The sequence below is a fragment of the Arachis duranensis genome, chromosome 4, assembly GCF_000817695.3.
Source record: "Arachis duranensis cultivar V14167 chromosome 4, aradu.V14167.gnm2.J7QH, whole genome shotgun sequence".
In the NCBI taxonomy this organism is placed as follows: Eukaryota; Viridiplantae; Streptophyta; class Magnoliopsida; order Fabales; family Fabaceae; genus Arachis; species Arachis duranensis.
The window spans coordinates 118,028,908-118,047,401 of NC_029775.3; the positions used below are offsets into that span (position 1 = coordinate 118,028,908).

Here is an 18,494-nt window from a genome sequence, read left to right on the forward strand (position 1 = left end):
AAACTGGTCTTATGAATGCATCAAGCTCACCGCCAAAATTGAAGTATTAGAGAAGAACATTAGGTACTTTAATTTGTTCCAGCTTAGATAATTTCTTCATGTGATAATTAACATGTACACATGACATGATTGCACATATAATTTAAGAACAAATTTCTCTATATTATTCTGAAGAAGAACATCATTTCATTGTATGCAATTTACATTTTTTTTCACCCCCAAAAATCTTCATTCCAATTTTCTACGGCAAGTTAAGAGGGAAAAAGTCTTGGCTCTATTTTTTGTTCTGTTCCCTTTTGTTTATAACTTCTTAAATTAATATATCTAGATACAAATTATTTTTATATTAAAAACTTTTCTCTTTCACTGTGGGAATCAAACAAAACTACTAGTGACTTAGATGATTAGAGAGTGTCAAATTAAATCCAACACTGTGTATTATGGTGAAAATAAAAGCATGTATTAAATTACTATTCTACCTTAACTCATGACAATAATAAAGAAGTCTTGCGGTTCATAAATTCAGCTCAATAGTTACAATTTTAGCTTTTATTATTTTATCTTATTTTTATTTGTTTTAATCTTATCTTTATTTACTTTTATTTTTCGTAGGCCAATGCTCTATGTATATTTAGTTTTACCTTCATAATTTACAATTCAATCAATCAACATACATAAAAGTTCTTCATCTTTTCTTCTCTTATTCTTTCATAGTTTTATTAGCATGATATTTATTATATCGATTATGATATGTGTACATTAAAATCAGTCATTAAAGTCAAATACCAATATAAAATACATATTGGAATATAAATATACATTAAAAATAAATTAAACTACACATGTATTTATATACAAATATATTGATGACTGATTTTGGTGTACTAATAATATTTATGTTATTATATAACCTTCAATATATATAGGAATTTTGTGGGAAATGATCTTGACCCTTTGAGTTTGAGAGAGCTTCAAAGTTTGGAGCAGCAGCTTGATGCATCTCTAAAGCGTATCCGAATAAGAAAGGTGATGATCATGAACACTGCTTCCCATTTTTCACCTTTAGCAAAAGTTATATAAAAATATTAAAAATTAGTCACCAAATTAATTATTATATTGTATATAAATATATATTATTTTACATTTTTAATATAATTTTTTTATTCAAATATATATTTTATACAAATGACAAAATAAATTAGTGTCTAATTTTTTAACCTATATATAACACAGTTGAGAAAACAGCATCTTAAATTACAATAAAAGATTTGCATATTTGTAAACTTCTTTTAATTTTCAGCAGATCTTTAACAGAATCGTCAATTTGATTTGATTTTTTGCAGAACCAAGTCATGAATCAATCCATCTCGGAGCTGAACAAAAGGGTAAGGTTTTGTGTTGTTTGGTAATAATCTTATTCAGTGCATTATTGAACACACTGCAGAAAAGAATATTTTTGATATTACTACTGAGGAACTGAAACTCATGCTGTGTGACAAGGACATGTCAAGAGTAGAAAAACAAATAAATATAAAAATTCCTAAAAATACATTTGTAGAAGTTATATGTAGAAGTATAGTTTCTATTTGTAGTATTGTCCTTCAAAAGGGAACAAGTTATATGAAATTAATTAATGGATGTAATCATGTAATTTTACAAGTCATCATGCATATAAGGTTTCTTACTAGGTTTCTTACTTTTCTTTTCAAATAATAAAGTTTAGAATTTATTAGTTAATATTTTACGGTAATGTTAGAAAGATAAAAAGAACAGATAGAATTTATCTTATTTAATATTTATTAATTATTACATAATTATTAATGAATATTGCATAATGACAGGCAAGGCAATTGCAGGAGCAAAACAGTTTGTTAGCAAAGAAGGTAGAAGAGTCACACATGCACATATTTTATTTATTATTTATTTAAAAAAGTTAGAGCAATAAATTTATTAGATTATTTATGATGAGTAGATGAAAGATAAAGAGAAGACAATGAGTGAAGGTCCACAAGTCTGCCTTGAAACTCTGGGAAAAAGTACACCTAACATCAACTTGTCTTCTCAAGATCACCTACCACCACAAAGACTAGTTCCTTGTCTAAATCTCAGGTAATTAATTAATTAATTAAGTAATTAATTATTATTGCTTCTCTCTAATTATGCATTTATTTATTCTAACATGAAATTTTAATTAGAATCATGATTACATATATAAAGAATGTTATCTACATTGTTCAAGTAGTGTATATTTTTTTATATTTTTATCTTTAGAATTAAAAATAATTGACAAAAAAATAAAAAGAAAAATTTACACTATAAAAAAATACAAAAAAATAGTATAAAAAATATTTCTGTATATATATATGTGCGATGCTGGAAGGTACATTGAAATATCCACCGGTAAATCAAAAGAAGCCATTTTAAGAAAACCACTATTTGGGTTAGGGCAAACCAAATATTGTGAAATTTATCATGATCCTCCTTATTTGACTAGGTTGCATTAAATTTGCATTGATCTCTTAATTATCTTAAGCTTTTTTATGGACAAGTTACTGTGATATTTAAGAGTGTTTAGAGAGGAGTTAAGTTAAGATTTCATCAATTAAATAGGATGTTAGATAACTTAGAAAGTAACTAGTGTTTATAAAAATATAAATTTTTTAAAATTATTTTTATAAAAATATCGTATATTAATTTATTTGAATAATATTATTTTGTTAATTTTATTTTTTATAGAATAAAAATTTAGAGAGAGATAGAAAATGAGAGAAAAGAGAGAAAGATTAAAAAAAAAGAGTGAGAGTGAGACTTTGTTAATTTTAAAAGAAAATTTTTATTTTATTTATAATGAAAGAATATTTTATCACATATTTTAGTTTATCAAATTAGTAAAATAAAATATAAATTATAAATTATATACAGAAAGGAAAGGATAGAGAAAAATAGGAAAGGAAAGAGAGGTATTTAAGAGGATGGAAGAAGAGAGTTTATTAGTTTTTGAAAAAAATATTTCATATTAATTTTATTGATAGAGTTTTATGTGATACATTTTAGTTGTTAAATTAGTAATATAGTATAGTTATATTTCAATTTCAATTTTAATTTAATTTTAATTGTAATTAGAAAATATTATGTTATACATTTTGATTATTAAATTTGTAATTAGTCATTGATAATAATATATAAGAGAGATAAAATGGAAAAAAAATGAGAGAGATAAAGAAAAGAGAGAGAAAAAGAGGAGATAATTCTTTAATTTTAGAAAAAAAAATTTAATTTCAATTACAATAAAAAAATAATATTTAATATATTTTAATTTTGATCGTAAAATTAATAATATATCTATAAATATAATATTTTTATTAGCCAAGACTTTTTAACTTGTAACTGTCTCACGCTCCTAGCTAATTTCAAATGGTACCAAGATTTTTCTTTCTTGTACCACAAATTTTCATAGAGAAAGTTGAGATTATTTAATCAGAATTCAATGAACATGGAAAGGAAAATAAATACAATGTAAGATATAAAGTGATGATTTTCATGACCACAAAATAAATAGAAGAAGTATGTATAAGAAGTGGTAAAATTAAATTAATTAAAATGTGGTGCAGTGGGACAATACTGGAAGAAACAGCTGAAGCTCAAGATGGTGCTGGTGGCAGCACTGTAATCCCACCATGGATGCTTCAACATTTGACAAGCTAAGTTATAAATGTTATTATGTGATGTGACCTGGCTATGTTATATATAATGATGAATGTTTAATTCATTCATCAATCTAATGCTAAATTCGAACTTGCTGTATAAGCTGTAATCTTCATATCTAGAAATTAATATGGTATGAGGAATATTAAGCAAGAAGATCATTATTGAGGTATATATATTAGGGTTATGGTTATTGTATGAAACATGTTGTACCACTCTTGGTGCACTGATGAAGCAAGCAATTAATATATAATCAAGAAATTATTGTTGTGATAAAATTTGAAACATTTTTAGTCCACAAATAAAGCAAGCAATTATAATTACATTATGTTGTTAACTACTCTATATATATTAGTGCCAAAAAGGGAAGTGTTTGGATTCCCTGGCCTTATTTTTATCCAAGAGCAGGTCAAAAGTTATATATTTCTGTGCTGTTGTCATAGTATATTTTCTTTTTGGTTTTCTAATAATAATAATAATAATAATAATAATAATAATATTTAGATGAATACGGTAGTACATCGATACACACAAAATACATGTATTTAGTGTTTCTTTTTAAAATTGAGACAGATACATAATGCATAAAACACAAAATTTGACTTTTTTATTTCTAATTAGTTTTAAAATTACCAATTTTTATCCTAACTGAGTGTGGTAATGATGAAGTATATTAATTATTAAAGAAGATAAAATTGACATAATTTATGTATTTTTATGTATTTGTGTATGTATCTATATATCTTAAAGACACTAACCAAATGCAGTTTGAGGACTCTCGTTTATGTTTTACATTGTTGTTTATCGAGTTGGATGAGTGTAAAAGGATTGAAGGAAAATTATTCTACTTATACTGTGTAAAACTATATGATTTTGCAGTTACTAATCAGGATACATCAATAGGTGTTTAGAAATTTAATTTAAAAAATTTTAGATAAAGTAATATTTAATTTCTAAAAATCTTTAAGAAATAACTCCAATAGATTGGTTATCCGTTGTTTTAAATGCAGACTAATTTGTTTTAAAATGATAATTTTTAAAATTTATTTGTCTTATAATGAAATTTATTAAAAATTTATTTGTTTATCATTCATATTAAAAATTTAATTGAAAACGAAAAAAAAAACTAATTTCTGAGTAATTCATATTAGTGAATAAAAATGAGTTAAAAATCAATGTTCAATCTGAAATCCGTCTGAGACAAATTTGAGTGTTTATTCATTTTAATAATATTAAATATTCTAATGTTATATACATTTAAATATTTATCCCATTTAAATTTGCATACAATTTTGCCAATATTCATATCTTGAGAATGCTTAATGAAATTGCAATATATGTATGACACCTTTAAATCCAATCAACACAAATGGCAACAAAAGAAAAATAAAAGTCCATAAAGAACAATTGAAAAATCATAATCTTCATTAACAAAATACTTATCACTATTGTTTGCCTTCTTGGTTTTCTTTGGTAAAAAGCACAAAAAACCAAGCTTTCAGCTACAACTGAGATTCTGAGTGCTACAATTTACTTTAATACAATAGAGGCTAATCCATCATTCATTTGTCTTCCTTATTCATTTGGATTACAATTGAAACGATGAACATTAAAGATTACATAGTTACTTTCATTCAAATAATGATTACACCTACTACATTACAAGAATGCACAAATAATGATTAACAATTTGTTTCAAACTTTACTCTTAGCATCCTCCTCTTGTTCAAGATGACCACCAGAAAGCATATACTCTCTGCCATGAAGAAGTTGCAATAACATCAGCATGTGAATCACCATTGAAGCATCAAAAGCAAATAATGTGTAAGGAAAAAAAAAAAAAAGCAATTGAATATGTCATGATACAGCATTTAGTTTCTGAAGAATACTGACTAGAAAAGCCACAACTCAGTACAAGAAAAATGCTCATTCTTTCTTATCCAGATATGTTGATGCAAAGATGAACCAGCAAAAAATAACAATGATAGATAAAAAGGGAATGCAGGGATAAATGTCACCAATTATTATGGAGGGCCTTCTTTTTTCCCACAATCATGAATGGATTTTGAACTCAAGTTTCATAAAGTCAAGGACAACAAAGTCAATGAAGCCAAAAAGATATTAACAGATAACTTCTAAATTGATGTTCTAACATAAACATGATTGACAAGTAGAACTCTCCTCAGGTTCAGTTTTGCATAGCTTAGAAACATTTTGACTCCTAGCACGGTACATAAGCACCAGCAAGTTGTGTAGTTCTTCTCATTTTGGCATCACAAAATACTTTAGCGTACCTGAGTCTCACGCAGAGGCGAGCCAAAGCATCTGATCCAGTTCTGGATGCAATATCCTCAACCTTGGCGGCATCAGATAAAGTCAGAGTCTCTGCGAGTATAAACTCACACAACTCCTTTAACGAACAAGCATCAGTCAATACAGCTGAATGACCCCCACCAGCAGCTAGTTTTCGGACCTCCCCAACACACCTGTGATTTGGAAATTTTTCACATAAAAACCTATGCAGACATGAAGAATGAGGAGTTTACTTACGCTACAGATAGATGCAGTACCAGTCAACAGGCGACGGGTACCAAGCATATGTAGATTTCTCGTTGGCTGCCTGACCGTAACTATTGTAACCCCATCCATGAATTCGACCGTCCCTCATTGAAATAAGCGTGTGGGAGTGTCCACATGCGACAAGCTTCACGCCTTTTGGAACAACCAAAACTGGGATGTTCCGGAAAAATGTACGAGAGTCATTAGCAACGCACGAGAACAACCCAGTTTGGGGGCCAAGGCCTAACTGCCCGGATTGACCGCCACCCCAAGCATAAAGTGCCCCTTCCTGAGTCAGAGCACACGTGTGTACACCGCCGCATGCCAAATCCTTTATGAAAATACCATCAAGGGAAACCACCCTCCTTGGCAGTAACTCTTTATCTCCATACTGGAGTGAAGAATGTCCAAGCTGGCCCATGCTTCCTAGCCCCCATGTGTAACTGAAAGGTGGAAGGAAATAATACAAAAATGCGAGTAAATATCGTCAAAGATGGCAAACATTCATAATTATTCAGATAATGTATTTCTCGATTTATCAAACAACCATAAGAAACTACACAAAGATCAAGTATGTTCTGCAATTATGCACATTCATAAAGACAGAACGGGGGGAAGCAAGGAACTTAAAAAAAAAATTAGTATATCGGTGAAGAAACATTAGATTGATTCAGAAAAAGCATGCCTGCATGTTAGCAGAATAGTAGACATTGCTCCAAGCATTTTCAAAGCAAAAACAAAACAACTCTAACAGGTACAGATAGACATAACATGGTTGGCCCTGCAAATCTATAACTACATTCAACTTTAATTTCTCATGGTATAACTAAGCCAAGGGAATAGAAACTTGCATAATATATGCAGCATTTCCATTGAATCTTGTCTCCTGATGTGAGATTCCCTAATGTGTCATGCGGAAAACCACAATTCTCATGCTTAAATTTATAACTATCTCCATCTAGAAATTCCTTCAAATCACTTACACCTCGCCCTTATCAGAAATGGCCGCAGTGTGGTACTCCCCGCATGACACTTTGGTAATCTTTACAAGCTCGGGGGCTTCATCAAGAAACTTAGCGTAAGAACTTATAATACGGGCCCCCTGTAGTCCTTCACAAGTGACACCTCGACCAAGTTGACCATACTCATTATAGCCTGGTTTAGGGAAACAGTGAGAAAACCCTGATTAGTAGACCGGCGAGAAATCCACTTTGTGAACACTCAAATTTATGTTCCTACATTCAATACTTAGTAAAAGGCTACAACCATGTCATCTCTATACATGCAATGATCACTTCATTGACATGAAATTTACAAACATAAACAAAAGTGAATTTCTAAGAAGAGAGTTGAGAAATGTGATATTGAATCACCCCAAGCTTGTAGCAGGCCTTCCTCAGATAAAGCAACCACATGGACAGCTCCACAAGACACTTCACGAATAATCTGCAAATATGATCATATGAACGAAAAAACAGAAGGTAAGCAAATTATAAAACAATTAGGGGAAATACAATAAATCCTGCACGATTTCTACGGATGAAATATTTATATCAATCTCTTTAGACATTTATACTTACTGTATTAGGTTTGAAGGCCCCCCAGAATAATCTAGGAAGATTTGATCCCTGGAATAAACAAGCAGATGATGATGATTATGAATTAGTAATATATTACGAACAACTATTCAAAGTTATATAGGTATTACCTGATTTTGTCCCCAAATCCAGAGCCTCCCAGTTGAAATGGTACCATCATTTTCACGAGGCTCTGCAATGCAAGCAGAACAATGTGCTCCGCAGGACACAGATTTTACGAACTCTGACTCTAATTGCTTCACTTTCTTTGGATATTTCCTTCGCTCCTCAGTTCCATCACCGAGTTGACCAAAGTCATTAGCCCCTGGAAAACATCATATGCGTAGTGTTAGCCTCTTATCACCTCTTGAACATTTAAAGTAAGAAACATTGCAAACAGCAAACCAACAATAGTTAAAATTGTCAATCATGAAAACAAGTTCTTCTAAAGATGCATGATTTTTATGCAAACTGTTCCAGTTTTACAATAGAACAATATGTCATTGACTGATGCATGTAGCCGTTATACAATCCTAGCAGAATAAAGCTTAGTGTTTTTGTTAACATTCATAGCTTATTGATTACTCATCAATTGCAATTACTGGCCTCCCGATAAGGCAAGTTTTTCCTAGAAAAATAAATCCAATCCCAAAATTAAAATACTTTTAGTTCCTTTATTTTGAAACATGGCTATAGAAACGAATGCACAATCCAATCAATTGGTAAAACAAACAATGTGTAATGAGTGCACACCCCAGGTGAAAAGTGAGCCATCAGAGGCAATTGCTGCTGTATGCTCGCGACCACAAGCAACGTCCAACCAGCGCGCATTGGTACCTGCTGTACATCCAAAAAGCGCAGGAGGCAGCTGTTTCGGAATCCTCAACTGCTCCTCTCTCCCCTTTCTTCCAGTTTGCCCTGATTGATTGTATCCCCAAACATATATGGCACTCTTCCTTGCAACATTCACAGGTTTAATGGTGCCAAAGATATTATCAACATCCATAGCTTGGTCTCCTTATAGATCCTAACAATACAAAATGAAGATAACATTTCCATCAATAATCATAAATTGCAATCAATTAGTATAAATACACTTAGTGTATGCTGAAATTAACTAATTTTGACAGGTCTTTTGCGGCGAAATAAAAAAAGCCGGTTATATACCGAAAATTAACCTTTTCTAAACATGCCTTTGCATAGACACCAGAAATAAAGGTTGTAGAACAAATGATAAATTCAATGCTTAAATTAAAGCAACACACAAGCTAGGCCAATGCTGAAATTATATCCCAAAATTCATTCTTCATTACCTATCAGTTAAATTTATGTAAACATTGACCAAAAAAACAAAATTCTGCTTCAATTATTACGCAGCATAAAAACACAAGCACTGGTGCCCAAAAAAAAACAATTTTTTTCATGGAATTTCATGATTAAGTAAAAAATATGAAACCAGCTATGAAGTAAAGCTATTGGGACGAAGAAAGTTGAAGTTTTGGGAAATGGGGGTGGGTCATAATATCAAAGATCATTGCTTTACATCGAAGCTTAGTTTGAGAAAGAGAGAGAAGCATAATAACATACCTTGGACGAATGAGAATGAGAAGAAGAGTTGAATGGAAAGGAAGGAAGAAAATGAATTTAGAATTTGAAAGAATTAATGGGAAGAGAGGTTACAGCGTAAACAAGTGTCGCAAGTTTGGGAGGAAAAATAGAATGGTTTTCCGGTTATTGATCAAAACCTCTCAGAACAAAAGCCTCACGAATATAAGAATTTTCTAGATTACATAATTTATATTAATTTATTATTTCTATTTTACTCTTTTTTAAAAAAGATATTTTTTATTTTGCCCTTTTTGTCAAGGAACTAAGGAAGCATGTGAATGGTGAAATAAAATGCATGCATCCATTTCATAATTATATATTCATTTGGTAATGGATGCATCCATTTTTTATTTTTCTCCTTTTTGTTTGCTTATATCACAAGATTTCTTTCCCCACTTTTCCTTACACTATGTTTGTTTCAAAAGAATATGGGAAAAAAAATATAGGAAAAGAAAATGGATGAAAAATCAAAATTTTCATTGTTTGGTTCGTCTAAGAAAATAAAGAGAAAAAAAAAATGGAGGTGAGATGAAAATCAGTAAAAGAGGAAGAAATAATAATATAATTACAGATTTATCTTCTCTTTAATAAAAAAATCAAAATTTTTTATTTCACTTCTTTTTAAATTTGAAAACCATCTCTTATATTTTTTCTAGTTTTAANNAATAAGGTTATTAAAATAATTTTATTCTGATATAATTTTCTTTTTTTTATCAACTTTTTTTTATTTTCTTTCCTCTCATTTTTCTTCCTCTTATTTTTCTTCTTCTTATTTTCTATCCTACATCCAAACAATGCCTTAAGATTCTTTGACTCTGCTAAGATTCTTCCACATTAGTGGTTAATTAATCAAAACAAGAGTATAATTTATCTTAATTAATAGTAGATATTTGGATTATTTTATGTTATTATTAACAATAAAAATATTATATCCATAAAAAAATTAATTATCAAATTAATTTATATATATTTATTATTTAACTTATTTTAATATATATTTTATTATTTTTAATCGATAATTAATTTTTAATATGCAATTATCTTGATTTACTTGACAAAAAGAAAAACTTTTAAGTCACAACTCACAATTCAATAATTTTTCATCATCCAATGACTAAAAAAAACTTCAAGTTCTACAAATGTCATTTATTTTTTAAAATAGTCAATTGTCAACACATACTATTTTTATCAGCTAAGTAATTTTTTTCTTAAAAACTACTTTTTTTTTATTTTTTGTTGAGATATTTGTGTGGCGGTAGGTGAAGAAGTCAACCTCAAACGACGACTTTACAGCACCTTCGGAAAAGTCATGAATAAAAAGGACAACATAAAATAAGAATTCACGTTAATGTATATAACTGTCATCAAAAGCTGAAGCAAAATTTCAAATTCAATTCCAATATCGCTCTGAATCCTGGCAAAAGTTTTAAACTTTGGAGCTGCTTCTCCCTCTCTAAGCTTTAGAACACTCCTACTCCTACCCTTCAAGGTATTCTTTCATTTATTTCAAGTGGGTTTTTCATTTTGATCATTTGCATCATAATTCTGTTATGTTTAAGCCCAAAGGTCCTTCTTTTTTCTTTTCTTTTTCTGTTTTGAATGGTGTTCTGTTGTTTGTGAATCATTCGAATCATGAAATTCGTTTGGGGCACTTCTTGGTGATATTCGCCGGAATAAAAAGAGTACATAGCAAGCAAATATTATCATTTTTTATTGACACTTGGCCAGTAATAATTTGCACTCATTTACAGAAATTTTGCACACAAAAAATATATAGTTTACACTTATTTTTTGTCAAAATTTGCACACATAAATCATTTTTTAGAGTTTGAACACATGAATTGATAAAATTTATTTTGTTAAAGATAATTTAGTATTTATGATAGTTAAATGATGGTCAAAAGTACTAAAAATTACTTGCCCCAAGAGTTTTTCGAATAGAAATTCAGGGTTAGATAAATCAGAGTGTGGTTTTAACTCTATGGAAGTCAAAATTTGATTTTGATGTAGCTTAGTTGCTTTTTATACTATATACTTGATTATATGCAAATTAGTGATTTATTTAACAAAATAGTTGGGGAATTCTATTGTAAGATCCAAACTGTTCAAAGGGGCTATGGATGAAGTAGTAGAAAAGTTCTTTGAATACCTAACTTATCATCCTTAGATTATAATGTGGTCACATTCTAATCCCCAAAAACTTAATGCAGAACTGCAGATACAGTAGGATCATGGCTGCAGCGCATAGCAGCAATGCTGAAAAGAAGATTGTGAGAGTTGACATTAGCTCTGATACTGTATGCCCATGGTGCTTTGTTGGCAAAAAGAATCTAGACAAAGCCATAGCCGCATCTAACGAGAAATACAACTTTGAGGTATAAGACTACCTCTGCATGCGTGCGCGCGAGCGTGTCTGGTGCATGCTTGTATCAAGGGAATGTCTTTGGGTTGTCTTTGTTAGTTTATTGTTTTTCACACTTTTACTGGATGTGCAGCTAAGATGGCATCCCTTTCAACTTGATTCTAATGCCCCTAAAGAAGGCATTGACAAGAAGGAGTATTACATAAGAAAGTTCGGATCACGATCTGAACAGATGGCGGCACGGATGTCAGAGGTTTTTACTTTGTTAATCGCACTTTGAACCAAATTTCTTATAATTGTTCAAATTGTTTATAATTCATCTGATCATAAAGTTTTTGATAAAAAACCATTGTGCCAATTTCGGTATTTGGCAGGTCTTCAGGAATGTTGGTCTAGAATATAGCATGTCTGGACTCACGTAAGATTAAGATACAATGCATCAATGGATAAAATACAAGAGCTGACTCTTTCTCTTTCGCCATTAGCATTAGATAAGATGCGAGAATCAAATCAAACGGGTCTCACCCCTCATTCAATGGTGAAGGGGATTGAGTCAGCTCAAAGTACAAAGAAGAATAAGCATATCTAACATTCTTAATTCATCAGTGAGGTTTAAGAACTAATAACATTGTCATAACTTTTCACAGGGGAAACACTATGGACAGCCACAGGCTTATATATTTTGCAGGACAACAGGGTCTTGACAAGCAACATGCTCTTGTGGAAGAACTTTGCCTTGGCTATTTCACTCAAGGAAAATACATTGGTGACCAGTAAGTGTATTTTTGTTGTGAGATCAATTAAGTCACAGAAGTTAATGTTGGATAGTATGTGTTTATGTGTTGATCTATTTTGTTGCAAGCTCAATTCACATAAGCTAATGGAACTTTGTCTATATAGCTTAAGCCATTGTAGACTCCTTAAGAACTAGTACTGCTTCAAAGGGTTGTCCATCAGTATGAATACCCTTAACACTATATGGATGCAGGAACTTTCTTCTGGAATGTGCTGCAAAGGTTGGTGTAGAAGGTGCAGAAGACTTTCTTAGGAACCCCAACAATGGATTGAAGGAGGTAACCTTTCTATAATCAAACTCACTCATGCTTGATTTAGATTCAGGGTATTGCCAAAATATATTCCATTTATGATACTTCGGTTATTAGGTGTTCGAGGTTCTAACTTCCAAATGCTTAATGTGCCTTGTTTTTGTTAAAACATTAAAAAACTTAAGGCCTTGTTCCAGTTTTCATTTTCATTGTATTATGTTTTTAGGATTTTATGAAAAAGAAAAAAATAGTGAAAACCATGAATACGATACTATTATGTTTTTTGTTTCCATTTTTTTCCTTCGCAAGTTCCTAAAATAGGACACAGAAACCAAACACACCCTTAAGTCTTGCAACTGTGTTAGATTGCACATTCTTGTAGTTTTCATGAACGACTTTGCAAATTATACAAGATTTCGTGGCAACTGATCTTGCTTTCTATTCCATGTCTCTACATAGGTTGAGGATGAACTCAGAACATACTCATGTAACATTGGAGGAGTTCCATATTATGTGGTGAGTGTATAGAAATCCAAGTCAGTTTGTTAAGATTACAAAGGGTCATCACTCATCATTCTCATCATCGCCACTTTCGAGCAAATTGACTCATTTGAATCATATTTTGCAGATTAATGGGAATCACAAGCTGAGTGGTGCTCAACCCCCTGAGGTCTTTCTGAGAGCTTTTGAAGTTGCTACAAGTTAAACTTCTCAGTTATGAACTTTCCCATTTTGTCATACACAACCTTGTTCTTGCAAATAATACGTTGGTCTGTAACATGCGATCTATACTCTACTGTACCAAATATGAAAACATTCCATCTTATCTCTTCTCCATTGTAAATCATTCCTTACAAGTTACAACTATTAATAACAAAGTGAATGATCATGTCTTTGCTGGTATGTAATTGAATGCACACTATACTTGTGAGTTGTGTCCTACACCAAAAGTTGTCACATGTTTGGTTTTATTGCTTAAATTTTACATTCACTTTTCAGTCAAGAAGTTTCCCTTGCAGCATTTTGATGATGCAGTACTTTTTTTACTACAAAAAGGTGTCATTTAAACTCGTCTTCTTTAAATGACAGGGTTTTTTACCATCTGAATTAAACACTTATAAGCTAATGGTTATTGACATTTTTAAGTTATGATTGAATTCATTCAATTTACAACTAATGATGTTCTGAGTTCTTAACCTTAAAATAAAAAGGTACAGTTAATAAGAAATACTGAAGTTTTCGTTCAATTTACAAGAAACAAAGGATATTTTTAAGTAAGGCACTTCATTAACGTTACATTGTCCTTGGCTAGAGTTGTTTCCCACTTTGTCTTTGCATAATATGTATCTAACTTGGGTGCACATGTTTTCATCTTTGTTTATATTGCATGTATAACAACTATACAAGTATTTAAAGAAGATGATTATTGCTCCTTTGGTTTGTAATTTGGAAGGCACAAAAGTACAACCGTAATTGAAAAGTAAGCTATTAATTCGTTGTTTAAGAAAATATTTGAATTGAAACTACTGGCAACTGAAGTTTGTTTATTTGAAATTTCTCTCTCTTTTTTGGGGGGACAGGATTTGAAATTTCTATTAAGAAAGCATTAGCTTACATGATCATGAACTTTTGCTTTCAAATTTGTTTTAATTGATCCAAACCAAGTAGCAGTTGTTACTAGTTTAATATACTCATTTCACCAAAGGTAAAAAATGGGTAGAAGTTTTATGGATAAACTTCATGTATAGCCATCAAACTTATCCATGAAATTTGCAGAGTTCATTTTATCTGCAAAATGCATCATTGGTCAAATGTAAAATTGTAAGAGCACTAGTATCAAAGAAAAAGAGAAGAAAAGAAATTCTTGAAAGGAAAAATTGTTGAAACCATGAGAAAGTTTCCATCTAAAATTGCCTTATCCTTTTTCCTCATAATAAGTTTTGGCAATAGAAACATGGATGATATTGAACTCAATAATGGTTAAGCAAACTCGTATATATACTTATGTACATGACAAGGCTTAATCTGAAGTATTCACAATGTCTATAATTTGTATTTGTATCTTTGCTTTCCTTTGTTGCTGGCTTCATCTACGACACAAAACTTTTAACTCAAGATTACGTCGTTTCATCAAATACCATCACCTACACATGTCAACAGAAACAAATAAAAAGTAAAACAGACAACTATCATAATTCAATGAACTCCAATTTCAACTGTAAAATAAATATGATTAAACTGCAAGATATCATTTATTGTGGTATAGTTTTAAATGATTGTGTGTAAATTGCAAGAAATTATTAGCACCAAGCTGCTCAAAAGCACAAGCATGCAATATCACACATAAAACACAATGTAAATGCAAACTGAGTGGAAGTCAAGTCAGAGAGAGCTTACAGGCACTCAGTTCTGAATGCTTCAACCTACCTCGAATTTCAACTCTCACAAACCACTCCAACAGAGTAATATTTTTAATAATAAATGTTTAGCAAATCTAAAAATTGAAAAATTTGAAGCAATTTCCATTGAGGAAAAGATTACAAGATCTAGAGGATAAGGCCATTATAGGCCAATGAGAGGCCATACTAAAAAGGGTTGATCACATGGAGGATAGTATAAACAGAGGTACAGGAAGAACAAACAAATTCAAGTAGAATGAAGACCTTGGTCAAAATGGACTTTCTGGAATTTTGGATATTGATAGAACACAATGACATTACTTGGTTCATGTAATTAATCCAATCTAAACAAAGAAATACCTTCTGTTGTAGTAGTTATTATTTATCAATCCTGGTGAAAATAATTTTTTACCACAAATGTTTGACAGTGTAGAAGTATAGCTGTGGACTTATTAACAGCCAAACTGAGTTTCACTTTCACTCTTTGCTTGAAAAAAAGCAAACTGTAAGGCACTGGAACCTACTATCATTTATTATTTATATACTCTAGTTTTTATACCTTACCGTATATTGTACATGCATGGCACAGATACCAACTACCGACCTAGTATTCTCAACAAGAAAGCTTCGTAGTTCATAGCCAGATGTTTGCTATGCTACCATGCCAATCAGTTATGTGAATCCAAGCTTTGCACTTGTACAGATCTCAAACTGAAATCTTCAAACCAAGTGGTGACATGTCAACATGACATGACAGCACACCAAGCCATCGGGACTAGTAGATTGGACATGTTTCCCAATCTGTAACGAACTGGTTGGTTCATACCACTTCACAGCGCAATACAGTTTAAGTAAAGAAACAAACCAGAGACTGGTTTCCAGTAAAGCAGACTGGTTAAGTCCCACTCTCGTCCCTCTGATTTTGATGTGGTCTACACACCAACTGCTGATGAGCTAATATCCATTTCAAACAAAAAAAAATTAGTTAAGCGCTAACTGAAACTATTACCTTTCCACAAACTGGACAGGTGTCACTTCTCTCCATCCACTCATAAATGCAACCAAGATGAAAATGATGAGAGCATTTTGTCACTATCTTCGGATTCTCTTCAGTATATTCTGCATGATAAAGAAGATTTCAGAAATATAAGAATCTATAGAAGGTCATAGCCTCTTAATAAGGTGTTTCCGGGCATTAACAAACTTTTGTCTGTAGATTAGAATTTTTATAAGCACTACAAATAATCATAATTCAGAATTTAAAATTTGATCTCCTAGGTTCCTGTGCTAAGCTTATATTCTGATTTTATAAGCCAAAGTTGCATTATATGTAAATTTCTGAGTTTCTATTTTTGAGATAAGCTCATTAAAGGGCACTGAAAAAGAAAAATGAGGGAAATAATATAAGATGCAATCTCGAGACATCATCTACTAGAAGTATGCAAAATAAATAAATACTTCCACACTTCTTGGTATGAGTCAATGCACATGCCAAATAAGTCTCATCATCACGAGGTCTTCCAGTTAAGATATGATTATAAGTTTCAAACATATACCTTCAAGACAAGTTGGACAGCAATCCTCCTCTTCTGAGGACGAATAGACAAGTCCAACTCCAGTGGTAGGTTTTGCTGATGAAAGCCTTGTTAAAGACTTAGAATGGTATTCTTTGGATCCATCTTCACTGGCACGTTCATGCCACTTGTTGCTTGAAGTTAAAGATTGTTGGTCATCCTCATCTAGATCACTTCTTAGAGGTTCTGCCTCATCATTCACATGACTTGAACCCTTATCACGTCGTGAAACTAGTCTATCATGCTGAGAGCGGAAATGCCTTGGGTCTGCATCATAAGGCATTGGCCTTGGAGGAGAGCGGTACATGTCAGATAGAGAATTATCAAGTGATGCTGTGGTAGTCATAGATGCTGCCCCCTGTATAGATGAAGGAATTGCCTGCATTTCCCCTCTACGGAATATTGATGCATACTGAAATTTGAGGTAGATAAGAAAAATGTTATAGTATATTATGGAGTACAGGTCTCGTCAATTTCAAAGATAAATTATCCTGAAAAATGGATTTAGTTCTAAATATTCTTCATATCTCACTAGTGCATATTAATGTGAATGTCAACCAATACAATCAATTTACTGCAGAGCAACTTAATACATTATTTCAAGAGTGGTGCTACTAAAAACTAGAACATTAAAGAGGAAAACTTAAGCAATCTCTCCAAGTTTAGGTATAACTTTGACTAACATTACAAGGAAGTAGTAGAGACAATGCAAATGTACAAAAGAGGAGATTTGATTCTGAGACATACCGCATTCAAAAAGTTCTGTAAGACGGAACTGAGGCACCCACAGTTCCTATATACAGGACTATTTGGATTCATATAATCTTCAAAATCATTAACACTCAAACAACAACAAACAGAACCCATTATTCCAGTCTCAATAGTCAATATCTTTTTCTCTCTTTTAACTTGAAATTTCCTCCAAATTATCAATTGAAACAAGGTCACCAAACACTGATGCTGCTACACGCACCCCTTGAGGAAAGGAACCTCCAACAGCAGCAGCTATGAATTCACAAATAAATACACAAAGGAGAGAGGATTCTAAGCCCGCAGAAGTCCAAATGCCTCCGCAAACCAGTACCCTCCCTCTTCTGTTAAGAGGATCTACAATATGGATAAGCAAACTCTTCTTCTCTTGATCACCTGTAGAATAAACCAAAAAATTGCATAAAAATCACTGGAACAGAAAGGAAATAAAGGTAATGTTGTAGTATAAGTTGTCATTCATGCAATTTGACCAATCAAAATAACCGAGATTATGAGCAATGCAGCTAATCCACATGCTCCAAATCCAAAGCAGCAATAAACTAAATTCAATGGTGCAAAACAGCATAAAAAAAAGTCATGTTCCCTTTGATAAAATAAAACTGGAAGAAAGAAAAATTACATACAATGAGCACTTAAAAGAAAAACTCTAATTTTGTATATAATGTTCCTTCAAACAATGGAAAAAATTCTGTTCTTTACTTCAGTGTTAAGCTATGCTAGAACATCAACCAACAAAAAATAACGATCATAGCTTTCCTTTCAGCTGGAAAATCACAATCATAACAGATTAACATAACACAATACAACCAAAACAAGCACACCATGACTTTTTTTTAATCCTTAATTAGAATCATAAAAAATAATAAGAAAACAAATAAAATAGCACGCAATTC

The 18,494-nt window shown here is 31.5% G+C and overlaps 4 protein-coding genes across 5 annotated transcripts in view; 2 read left to right on the forward strand and 2 right to left on the reverse strand.

Annotated features, from left to right (window-relative positions):
- LOC107486575 (truncated transcription factor CAULIFLOWER A) overlaps window positions 1–4,028 on the forward strand; it is a 12,395-nt gene extending 8,367 nt beyond the window's left edge. For both annotated transcript variants that reach the window (XM_052260961.1, XM_052260963.1), the window contains exons 4-9: window positions 1–63; window positions 927–1,026; window positions 1,344–1,385; window positions 1,842–1,883; window positions 1,973–2,109; window positions 3,612–4,028. The exon at window positions 1–63 is cut by the window's left edge and continues 1 nt beyond it. In XM_052260961.1, the coding sequence (XP_052116921.1) occupies window positions 1–63; window positions 927–1,026; window positions 1,344–1,385; window positions 1,842–1,883; window positions 1,973–2,109; window positions 3,612–3,705 (478 nt within the window). In that variant the 3' untranslated portion in view covers window positions 3,706–4,028. The remainder of the gene's footprint in view (window positions 64–926; window positions 1,027–1,343; window positions 1,386–1,841; window positions 1,884–1,972; window positions 2,110–3,611) is intronic.
- Window positions 4,029–5,133: 1,105 nt separating this feature from the next.
- On the reverse strand, window positions 5,134–9,595 carry LOC107486572 (uncharacterized). The gene is made up of 9 exons (XM_016107126.3): window positions 9,429–9,595; window positions 8,595–8,868; window positions 7,973–8,166; window positions 7,845–7,892; window positions 7,638–7,710; window positions 7,248–7,419; window positions 6,276–6,707; window positions 6,000–6,191; window positions 5,134–5,461 (listed from the first exon to the last, which is right to left on the reverse strand). The coding sequence occupies exons 2-9, from the start codon at window positions 8,845–8,847 to the stop codon at window positions 5,401–5,403; spliced, it is 1,425 nt and encodes a 474-aa protein (XP_015962612.1). The 5' UTR covers window positions 8,848–8,868; window positions 9,429–9,595; the 3' UTR covers window positions 5,134–5,400.
- A 1,196-nt stretch (window positions 9,596–10,791) lies between these two features.
- On the forward strand, window positions 10,792–13,779 carry LOC107486571 (uncharacterized). Its single transcript, XM_016107124.3, has 8 exons — window positions 10,792–10,938; window positions 11,660–11,824; window positions 11,945–12,064; window positions 12,186–12,229; window positions 12,459–12,584; window positions 12,800–12,884; window positions 13,317–13,373; window positions 13,486–13,779. The coding sequence occupies exons 2-8, from the start codon at window positions 11,681–11,683 to the stop codon at window positions 13,561–13,563; spliced, it is 654 nt and encodes a 217-aa protein (XP_015962610.1). The 5' UTR covers window positions 10,792–10,938; window positions 11,660–11,680; the 3' UTR covers window positions 13,564–13,779.
- A 955-nt stretch (window positions 13,780–14,734) lies between these two features.
- LOC107486570 (E3 ubiquitin-protein ligase At3g02290) overlaps window positions 14,735–18,494 on the reverse strand; it is a 4,050-nt gene continuing 290 nt past the window's right edge. The window contains exons 2-5 of the mRNA XM_016107123.3: window positions 17,578–17,976; window positions 16,813–17,242; window positions 16,266–16,375; window positions 14,735–15,001 (exon numbers count right to left, since the gene is read on the reverse strand). Coding sequence (XP_015962609.1) covers window positions 14,975–15,001; window positions 16,266–16,375; window positions 16,813–17,242; window positions 17,578–17,697 — 687 coding nt within the window. The 5' untranslated portion in view covers window positions 17,698–17,976 and the 3' untranslated portion in view covers window positions 14,735–14,974. The remainder of the gene's footprint in view (window positions 15,002–16,265; window positions 16,376–16,812; window positions 17,243–17,577; window positions 17,977–18,494) is intronic.

Bases quoted from the DNA above. Each gene is read 5' to 3' on its own strand.
- LOC107486572 (XM_016107126.3), bottom strand. From the start codon at position 8,847: ATGGATGTTGATAATATCTTTGGCACCATTAAACCTGTGAATGTTGCA. The intron at 7,711-7,844 runs GTAAGTATAAAT...TCATATTTGCAG, and splicing joins GGGCCTTCAAACCTAATACA to ATTATTCGTGAAGTGTCTTG. The intron at 7,420-7,637 runs GTGATTCAATAT...TCCCTAAACCAG, and splicing joins AGGCCTGCTACAAGCTTGGG to GCTATAATGAGTATGGTCAA.
- LOC107486571 (XM_016107124.3), top strand. From the start codon at position 11,681: ATGGCTGCAGCGCATAGCAGCAATGCTGAAAAGAAGATTGTGAGAGTT. The intron at 12,065-12,185 runs GTTTTTACTTTG...GGTATTTGGCAG, and splicing joins TGGCGGCACGGATGTCAGAG to GTCTTCAGGAATGTTGGTCT. The intron at 12,230-12,458 runs GTAAGATTAAGA...AACTTTTCACAG, and splicing joins TATAGCATGTCTGGACTCAC to GGGAAACACTATGGACAGCC.